Source organism: Dendrobium catenatum, unplaced genomic scaffold (assembly GCF_001605985.2).
Source record: "Dendrobium catenatum unplaced genomic scaffold, ASM160598v2 fragScaff_scaffold_621, whole genome shotgun sequence".
Classification (NCBI taxonomy): domain Eukaryota; kingdom Viridiplantae; phylum Streptophyta; class Magnoliopsida; order Asparagales; family Orchidaceae; genus Dendrobium; species Dendrobium catenatum.
This window is the reverse complement of record NW_021319083.1, coordinates 4,601,358-4,612,292: the sequence shown is the minus strand read 5'-3', so window position 1 is coordinate 4,612,292 and position 10,935 is coordinate 4,601,358. Positions and strand designations below refer to the sequence as shown.

At 34.1% G+C, this 10,935-nt stretch overlaps 1 protein-coding gene across 2 annotated transcripts in view; it reads right to left on the bottom strand.

The window, feature by feature from the left end:
- Nucleotides 1–1,051: 1,051 nt before the first annotated feature.
- The window catches only part of LOC110102767 (poly [ADP-ribose] polymerase 2-A), a 30,281-nt gene continuing 20,397 nt past the window's right edge, over nucleotides 1,052–10,935 (bottom strand). Inside the window, exons 12-18 of one of the 2 annotated variants that reach the window (XM_028695108.1) lie at nucleotides 8,155–8,235; nucleotides 5,586–5,696; nucleotides 5,410–5,485; nucleotides 3,190–3,332; nucleotides 3,039–3,102; nucleotides 2,248–2,353; nucleotides 1,052–1,464 (exon numbers count right to left, since the gene is read on the bottom strand). In XM_028695108.1, the coding sequence (XP_028550941.1) occupies nucleotides 2,289–2,353; nucleotides 3,039–3,102; nucleotides 3,190–3,332; nucleotides 5,410–5,485; nucleotides 5,586–5,696; nucleotides 8,155–8,235 (540 nt within the window). In that variant the 3' untranslated portion in view covers nucleotides 1,052–1,464; nucleotides 2,248–2,288. Of the gene's footprint in view, nucleotides 1,465–2,247; nucleotides 2,354–3,038; nucleotides 3,113–3,189; nucleotides 3,333–5,409; nucleotides 5,486–5,585; nucleotides 5,697–8,154; nucleotides 8,236–10,935 lie in introns of both variants that reach the window. The other variant, XM_020831239.2, reaches the window with a different exon arrangement.

The following is a 10,935-nucleotide window of genomic DNA, read 5'->3' as shown; positions in this document are numbered from 1 at the left end:
CATATTTTAAAAAGTTCATAGGCAACTCAAATAAATTGTGTTAGATATAGTGGTGACTAAGAACAAGGCAGAAATTTAAGATTATTAACATATAATAATTGGGATTAAATTCACTCAATGCCTTATTGTTTTATCTAAAAAAAATAATTTTTTTAATAAATAAAAAAAAATTATATGTATTACGGTACAAAACACTAAGTTGATATATAGAATTTATTATCATAATATCATACAAAATTCTTGTAGCATATATAAGAGAAGTTGTGAATAACTTATATGATTCGTGCAATTGTTGATTACAACAAACGTTATTGATGACAACATGCATTAGTTTTGCTATATATTGTTAGGCAATATTTATAGAACAAAACCAATGGTGTTTTCAAATATATTCGAGCACAGACTAAGCACAAACTCAAAGATATAATGAGTTGAGCTCAATCAAGCTCCCTTTACACCACTAAGGAAAAATTATTAGGTCCGGACACCTGACGTAACTCTACATCCGGACGCCAATAACATTTCGTCACATGTTCTTACTCTTTACCGCGCGGCCTGACGACCCAGACCCGGTATTGCTATGTATTAGCTAATTTGTGCATACCAGAGTATTGCTCGATATTGCTCGATATTGCTCGGTATTGCTCGGCAATAACGAGAAATATCAATCCGTCAAGACCAATACTGAGCAATACCTAGTAATACCCCGATTTTCCTTGGTATTGCTCGGTATTGCTAGGTATTGGTCTTGACAGAGCGGTATTTCTCGTTATTGTTAAACAATACCTACCAACACCGAGCAATACCTAGCAATACCGGAACATAGAAATACCGGGTTCTGGGTCGGGTCGTCGGGCCGCGCGGTAAATAGCAAGAGCACGTGGTAACATATTATTGACATCAGGATGTAGAGCTATGTCTGGTGTTCGGACCTAATAATTTTTACACCCCTAAGACCCTAACAATCACCAACTAAAGTCCTCGTCTGGAGCTGAACTTGAATTCCAGTAAGGGAAAAATGAAACAAAATAATATTTTGAGGAAGTTTAAATACTGAAGCATAAATCTAATATAAGAGGAGTTCAATTCCAAAATCATAAGCACCACTTCCAAATCTATAGCAATTTAACAAACACCCACAAAACAAGTCTTTCTATACTGCTACTGCATCAAACGTTTCACCATTGAAATACAGAGAAAGCTCGACATAGATATCTCAATTTCAAAATATTATACTGCCCAGTTTTTGCTGAAAACCCCTCGATAATTTGATAATGGGATACGAAGCTTACAAATACACTAGCTCACTTGGCCTAAATGGGATAAAAATTCTGCAACAGATGAAGCATCAATCGACTAATACGGCCAAGTTCAATATTTGTGGTTGAAATTTACTTGTACAACATATCGCATCCTGATCTGTTCGACATTGTACACTATGTATTCATTGTATAGCAAGCTACCCTGGAAATGACAGATATACCATTAGTTAGGTTGTGGAGTTAGAGGTGTAAATTTTTTTTTTAGGGTTCATTCTCAGCTTGGTAACAATTTTTTTTTTTTTTTTTGACATTTAGCTCAATTAAGGTAAATTCACACATATTACATATGCAAGACTCGAATCTAAGACCTCTTGATTGGTAGTCAAAACTCTCAACCAACAGACCAAGATGAGCTGCGTAGCTCGATAACAATTCATATTGTCATGTTTGTCAAGCAAGCTGAACCTGAACAAAAATGGGAGATTTACATGCATACCACCTAAACTAATGTATTTACATATTTAACACCTAAAACTTTAATATTACATATATATCACCCATAGTTCATTTTTATATCAAATATGAGTGGTAGAAATGAAATATATGAGTGATAGGGAAGAAATATAAGTGGTATATTTGATATTATAATAATATAGGATGATATGCATGTAATATTAAAGTTTTTGATGTTAGATATGTAAATAGGATGTTATAAAATGATATTTAAGTAAATTTCCCAAAAAATAAATGGGATGAGCATTAATAAAAGTCCATATTTATAAATCTCGGTTCAATTGGATTTGACTAATGTAAAAAATAAGATTTTTTTAGATCATTAGCAAAACTTAGCTCATCCATGTTTGGCTCAATGGTAAAAAAAAAAAAATCAAATGGAACATGATCCAAGTTGGGTGATATTCGGCTTGTTTAAGGATGGAAACTAAAAAAAATTATAATCACAAATATTTGGGTATAAAGCAATCACCTTCGGGCCGTCCTGCTCTTTTGGTTGACCAAGGGGTACAACTAAACCATCATCAAGAACCTCAGCCTGTGACATATCTGGTGCTGTGCCTCCAACTCCTTTTGTACTGAAAAGATAAAAGCACTAATGATTTGCAACAAAATAATTGATGATTCCAGAAAATTTCCATCCTGCATAAATGAACAATGTAAAACTAGTTTTCCGAGTAGAAATGTTCCATTGGAGTTAGATTTAACAGCAGGGAAGAGAAGAGTTAGCTACTCTGGACAATTGATGAATAACGAACTTCTAGAAATTTAGGTCTTGTTTAAAGAATTGGTATGGGGACCAAGTTGGGTTAAATTACCAAATAATTTTGACTAACAGATTGTATTCATAGTAGGAAATAGAAAGAGCAGATTTGAAGTAACATAAATGAAAGTTGTTCAAAATAATCTTAAACAACATTCAATAAGAATGAATGAAAAATAATGCTTCGTGAACCTGAACCTAAATAATTGGGATATAGATATGCTAATGATGAAATTTTATACTAGCAAGAAAGTAGTTGAAAACAGAGAAGTAGGGCTAGAATTCTTTGACTTTCATATTTTCACGATTCTTCGTTATACAATGAAAAAAAAAAGAAGAGTGAATTATAATTGTAATGAGATGCATCTAAAATTTTTTAGAACCTTTTGAATAATTCCTCTATTTAAACGGTTCTCAAAAACTCGCACAAATTTTATCACGAATATGCTTAACAATGTATTACTCAACTAGTAAGAGAATGAGAGCCAAAAAAAACTAACCTCGACTTCCCCACTGGCAAGAGATTTGCGTGACAGTTTGAATGAAGTAGCTCAACCATATCCCCTAAGGCGACCTGCATGCTCAATCAGTCATATAGAACACATAAAATGTAATGTTACAACATTTAAAGGATATTAAAAGACTAACAACCTCACACAGAAGCAACACCCCTGAAGGAGATGAAGGGCTTGTACAGCAGTAATTTGCACTTTTTGAGAACATATCCGCAAAATAAACTCCTTTGCCAAACATGTAACCGGTAACTGGAGCCTCTGGGGGAGCAATCCGTAATCCTGATAGCAGTATGAAAACATGAAATTTTGTTACTGTACGTCTAATATATTATATATGAACGCATTACATTATAATATAAAATTGAGAATGAAATGAGTTGTAAAACCTACTAAGGCTTCATTTGAGACGGCTTTCTTATTGCTTCTTAAAGCAGCTTTTTTTACTTTTTTATTAAAAAGCTGCTTTAAGAAGCAGTAAGAAAGCCGTCCCAAACGAAGCCTAAATCCATGTACAGTTGTAACCATTCAAATCTGATATGTTAAAGGGTAGCTTGTTAAATTTCCAATGCATGTGTCTAGGAATATTTTGTATGCATGTTAATGTTTGAATTTGGTCTGAAGCGGGTCCCGGGGTTTGTGTGCGTGTTTTCCCTTCAGGCGTCACGACACTGAATTTGGCAGCACCGCGACATCATACTCTCTGTCTTTTGACCAAATTAGCTTGGGTGTTGCAGCGTTGATGGCGGCGATGCAACATTGGGCCCTTTTAGGGGGGAGGGGGCATTTTGGGGTGCAGGATAAGGATCAGGCGCACGGCGCCAAGCTTAGATTTAATAATTAAATATCTATTTCCAATATTTTAAAACCCATTTTCTCCCTTCAGGCAACAGGCTAGAGAGAGAGAGAGAAGGCTAGGTTTGGGCGACTTTGGTCCATTTTCTACTGTCAACACAGTTCTAAACGTTGTCCAGCTCAAGCTAAGTTACATTATACCTATCTTAATGTTTAACAATACAAAAAATTTAAGGATATTCTTGATTTAATTTATAATTTCGTTAAGGAAAACATGAAATAACTTGATACCTGCAAAACTTTCATAGTGTAAGTTTTTGTATGTCATTGAATTAGTCATTTTGAACATTTAGGTGTTTACTGGAAAAGTTCTACATGTTAATTTGAAAAATATGTTATTTTATCTATCTGTAAAATAAATCTAATATCAAAAAATAATGTTGTAGTACAATTAAAGTTTCTAAACAATGTTTTGAACAATCTTCTATAATCTGGTGAATTTCTGAAATATTGAATTCCTCAGTTGTTGAAATTATAGTCTAATGATATAGCACACTGTGAATTTATGCAAACTGATTTATTTATATTTCATGTACCGAAATACAATAATATATATGTTTATCTGCTTGAATTGTATAATTCTGAGGAATTTTAACGTGGGGCGAAAGTTCTATTATGAAAGTTTTGTTTTGGTGCTATATGCATAGGAAGTCATAAAGGCCTGAATTCTACTATATGGTTCTGATGGGAGGCATAAGGGTCGGAGGGTATTGGTGGGTGTGACCTTTTGAGCTATTTTGACTACTTGGCTCATACATATTCTGCCTTCTGTTTTAGATCTGGGGAAAGGGAAAAAAACCCGTTAAGTAGATGAGAATCCATGATTTGATTTGTTCGAGTCTGTCTAAGTATTTTTGATGATTTGTACAACCATGATTATTTATTCAACTTCTCTGTTTTAATCTATGTAGTCATGTACTATAGTGTAAATTCTGTATATACATGCTGATGAAATGAAAGAAAATTCGTGGAAGAGTCTATTTTAGTTATTTAGAAGCTTTGTTAGTTGTTTCAAATATTAATTGGAAGAATTCTGAAAAGTTCCCCGAAACTTAGATCTTGGACTTGACCTCTTCCAATTCAATATGGTATGACCCATCTGTCTATGAATCATATCAGGTTAGGTTGTGACACCAATAGAATCTATAATACCACAAAAAAAAGCAACTGCTTTCCATGACAGCAAATGAACAGACCGATAAAAGTTGGAAAGGGCACATATATTATGGAATGGTATGATGAAAGAGGTTGCACTGTTGGGATTCTTTTTGTTAAGGAAGCAAAAACATTTGTCCATTTCATTTGTCGGGTTGCAATATAAGCTATAAATCTATCAAAGATGCAGAAAGAAGTCCATTAATGTATACCGAGCAAAACAGCAATAATAATTGCATAAATAAAAAGTGCAGTTTGTTAATTGGCAGAAAAAAGTCAAATTTATATTTTTCTTTTTAACAAGTTGAAGATTAGCTTGGACAAGTTGAAAACGAAATGAAAGCTCAACCTTGTGATAGGATGCCAGTCCAATTTGTCAAGCGAGAGCCATGCCATAGAAGCATTCTATTTTTTAGATTGGAGAACTGCAAATAAGAAAGCAAAAAGTTATTATGCCTAATAAAAGAAATAAATGGTTCAGGTTTATAAGTTAAAGTCATTGAAAGTTGCCAATTTAAAACCCACCTTCTTGAAACGCTCAACTTCACCTTTCCTTGAAACACTAAATAAGTGTACAATCTCAACCGTGTAGCTTGAGTGCGTTTCTGCGTGAGTGTTTTTCAAGTACTTCTGTACCTGTTCATATGGAAGGCATGGGTAAGGATTAGGATGTGGACATACAGACCAATAATTAATTCAGTAAAACCTAAGCTTTGCTGGATTTCTAAAATTCTCAGCAAGAAACCAAGCTGTATACAATACCTCTCCATAAGCAAAAACTACAAACATTTGTATCTATCATTGGACGGCCAATAGTTCAAGACCTCAAAGTAATAGGTATTTTTTCAATTGTCCTATAATACCAAGTACTTAATTTACGTGATCAAGTGGGATGTAGTTATGTGCTTTGCAGTGTATAAACATTGTGGCTGGCTGTTAAATTCCTTAACTCAAGAAAACGGACAGTGGAAATATACTATTTTCCAATAATAATAATAATAATAATAATAATAATAAAGAGGAAGAAAGCATGCCAAAATGAGAATGACGCGACTCTAATAATATTCAAATCTAGTGATTTTAATCCTAGCATCTGTTCTAAGTTTTCTCTTCTATGTTTGAACGTTTAATGTTTTCTTATTCCCACTATCTCAGATTGATGTTGAATGAATTGTCTATTGGTGGTGTGAAGATGTAATACATTTGATTTGGCTGATAGGTTGGAGCAGCATGAGGAGATACTGAGAGGCCGCAACATGTGCTCCGACAAAAGCGTTAGAGATTGCTATATACATCTCCTCATGACTGCTACAACCTATCAGCCATATCAACAGTTCCCTAACACGCTTGTCAGGAGATGCATACAGTAATCTCCCACACTTATGCAAGTACGACAAATCTCCCTAATGCACTTGTCGGGAGATGCACACAGTTCCCTAATGCGTTTATGGAGAGATGCATCCATTTGTAAATGTACCAATGTTGACATGCAATGGCGGGAGATCAATGGAGAAGCCGGGGCGTGAATTTTTGGAGCCCACAATTAGAATAGGTATTTACCTTCTAACCAAATTACCTATGTATATATCTGCATGCATATATTTAAATTTATATGCATGTACATGTATATGTAAATATGCTTGTACATGTGTTATTTCTTTCTTTTTTATAATATGTAAATTTGGTTTGTAAGTATGTGTGTGCCCATATATTTGTTTGAATGTATGCATGCGTTTAATGAAATTGTTTACTATGCTTGGGTAGTAGGGGTATGAGTCACAATGCCTTCTCATAACTTCCATTTGCCAAATGGAAAACAGGATGGACTCATGAATGCTCAAATGCAACCAACTTACCAACGTATCCACTTATCAGACATGATCTCAGATTAGTGATAGATTTCATCTTTTGGTAGAGAATGCATCTATGCTATGTTTTAAATATTAATTACCACATTATCTTCTGAATAATTCCGTTGATAGTCTCCTGAAAAAAAACATCTGGACAACTTCTAAGTTAAAATTCTGTTGCTATATTCATGCATCATGATTAATCTGCTCCTACTCATGAAGCGTTGTAGTAGCTATGTTATCTTTGCTCTGTTTTGAGTTATGAGCATGGACAGAATATTACAAATAGAGATTACTTAATCACAGTAGTGCAAAGTATAGTCCCTGCTATCTCTTTCCACCTGTGATCACATCAACGATCAAGGTTTTAGATTCTCTGCCAGCAATGTGGTCCAGTGCAAGAAACTGAAGGTAAAAGCAGACAAAGTGTTGGACTTGGTTTATGTGATCATACGGTTGTTAACTTGTTATTGGTTAAACAAAAAAAAATGGTGCAGATGAGTTGAGTCAAAGGTAATAAACTGTAAAGGATAGAAAGATATATTAAAATATATTATCTATATTTGACTTTGCTCAGAGTTCTCAGTCCTTTTTTTTTTTTGTAAGGATTAGTTTAGTCAATTTGATTTTGAGAAAAAGCAGGCAATTTAGAGAGAAAAGAAGAAAGTAAAATTCTAGAGATCTCTTTTTTCTAATTTAATGGAAACTTTATCAATCTTTTCGGTCAACATAAGTTTATTTGAAGTCGAATCACGTAAATACTAACTGAGTTTGTGATTTAATTATATTTCTTATTTGTGTCTACTCCTACATATTGCTCTTGAACTGCTGATGCTTCCGCAAATCTTAACCTTTGGCACCACCATTTCAACATATGCGATCATAAACATAATAAAAAATAATATATTGAATGAGAAAAGAAATTTATAAATGGGTAATGGAAAACGGAGGATTGCACCACGTCATGAATTTAAAAATTGCTCTAGTTGCAAATTTGTTATTTAACGTGGCACCATGGTGGCCTGTTTTGCATGGACATTTCATATCAGAATATCCTTAATTTTATTTAGACTTTAGTCTAGGATCATAAGAATCCTTTCTTTTTCCTATAACCTACATCTGGGGAAAAAAGAGTTGGGTTGAATTAAAACACATAATTCTTTATCAATGGAAGATATATAATACTTTACGCATAGTACATATAGACACACGTTCATTGAAAGGATTTAGAAGGCAATATTTACCATAAGAAATTCCTTCGAGTCAGTTTCAACAGGAGTCATTTCGCAGCATAGGTGTTGATAGTGAGAATGCAAAGGATCGTCCTGCAAAAATAAAGTAAAACAGGGTAACTTTCACAAGAAAGTTTGCTTCTAAAAATGGCTTAGGGTACAAAACTTACAATCGCCACATTTACAGGTAAATAAAAGGTCATTCATTATTATGTTGCAAATTGAAGGACATCCGAAATAAGCATGATTATATATTAGCATACATGAATGAGTAAGCTTGGTATAATCTTGGGAACAGAGCTTTTCACATATATGCATTCTTACACAATATAATAAAGAGAAAAGATACAAAATAATTTCGGCACAGGAATAATCAAAAAGAGCACATGAGTAACCTATAACTCATAATAATTAAGATAAATTAATTCAGTAGACTAAATAGGAAAATATTGAAACATTAATTTCAATGCAATCACAGTCAAACCATGCCCAAGGAACTGACTATAATAAGAATCAAGAACAAGAAGACATTGGGACTAAAGCCAGCATATTCGTGTTCTTTCATGCTCTACACATAATTGATAGCTTGAGAATTCATTCGAAGTATTGGGAAGAATTTCAAGCATAACATCAAATTCTTTCAGATTACAAAAATTAAAACTGAATCCCTCTATTGAAGAGCACAACAAAACTACCAAAATTTGTATATCAATATAATATGCAAATTCATGGGTTTGTATATCATTTTAAAACCTTAAGTAGTTAGTTCTGTAAATGGTAAGATTTCAAATGTGAAGTATTAGTCATTGTTCTTGGTTCAACTTCATGGAGGAAATAACTATTCTATTAAATGAGCGCGAATCTTTGTCATAAAACACAAGAAAAATGCAAAACATCATTAATCTATTGATATTATACTACATTGAAATTCCAGGACAGAGGATCTTCCTCACCATAGGACTCTCCATCATCTTCACATTTTGATCATTCAGAAACTCCAGCGACAGCCCTTATTTCGAAGCTTATTACGGGTTCATTCCAAACTAAACAAAGAAATTTAAAAAAAAAAAGTACAATGGTTTGTTATTTATGAGTTGTTTGGTTGGCAGATAAACCTTTTTCAGCAAACAAGCCCCTGCAAAGCAAGTGAAAAAATTTAAGATGCATATATTCAAGTAGATCCTTTAAAAAATGGGTTGGCAAATAATCATGGCAGCAATTTACACATTCAAAAAGAAAAAATTTTTGTGTTGATTCCTTTATGTCAGATTTCTTTTGCCAGCAATCGAAGAAATGAGTTTGGAATGAAGTTTAAGGAAAACCTAACAAAAATGAAAATTGTACTCTGCTACCAACTACATTTTGGAAACCTTTTCTTACGATTTTTTTTTTTTTTTGGGGAAACCTTTTCTTACTTGTACATACAGATAGGCACAAATTCAACCCATTATATGCTCCACAAGATATTTCTTTTTTTCTTGAAAATTGTATGCAGAACTCTGTTCCCTAGTTCTTTTAACTCTCTAGATCGCTGTTATACTGAGACATCACAACAAGAAGTGTAAAGAATCCAATGCCATATGATTTACAAGTGACGCATTCTAGAATAATTACAAAAACAACTAGGTTTCATGCCAGGAATTAGGCGATGAGGCAAGCCAAGCCATTCACGAGCTAGCTAGAACACAACTGGTTAACGACCTCTTGAGTTAAGTTTATTGAGACATGAATTCAAATTCAAGCCCATATAACAACATTTATGCTCTGAGTCTAAGTACAAGTTTGACCAGAGTTCACTTGTCAGGCCACTCATTTAACATCTCGAATGAATACCCAAATTTTGAATCTAGATTCCTTCACTATAAAAGAATGAATGAATACCCCAATTTCTAATCACATTTCACACATTGCATGGGCGGGCGATTCATTGCAAGTGAAGGCAAAGAGGAATGGAGGCTATGAAACTCATGTCGAGCATTTTTTTCATATTTCAAGTGCATTCTATGTATGTGTTGACCTACATACCTCATGCTCGTCGAGTCCCAAAAATCTCATTGAGATGTTGCATAAATCCCGCTAAAATATCTGATATTCGATGTTGACATCGTCGTTCGCATCGTTTCCCAGGATTCACTCATTCTGCAGAAGCTCCCACTCTTCAGCACCTTTAAAACGCAAACGAAGTGAAGCCTTCGGGCTTTCCTCTTTCTATAATGAAATCCTTGGCATCCTACAAATGCATGCCAGAGGTCACTTTGAAATGCATCTCGTGATGCTGAATAATATGTTTAAATGAATTATCACGCATGTTACAATGCGTGTATAAGGGCATTTTAAAATATTTGGCACTAATCAATTGCGCGAGCAACTATCGTTTGAAGATGAGCAACGTTATATTTAGGAGCTTGTAGGAGCCTTCTGTTCGCTCATACAAGTGTTGCGGATCCAATGACGTGGCGCTACGCTTCAATGTCCCATGATTTTTTACTTTTGATTCTCTGATTTTACTTACATGTGGATTATAGCATTGTCACCAGACGTAGCCATGAGATACTTCATTATTCTAATGTAGGCTTTATCCTTATCCGTAGCAGCAATGACATAAGTTGCATTACGCTTCCATTGATAAGTTACAAGTGCACCACATAGTCCTACAAACTTCTTTTTTATCTTTAGAGGTCAGATTCATAAGTCAATCAATCTTTACTTAGACTGGATAAGGACATCCAAACGACATGATGTTGCTTTGTGATAAATGAGGTATCCTCATCTGATGAGACAAAAGGCTCGACT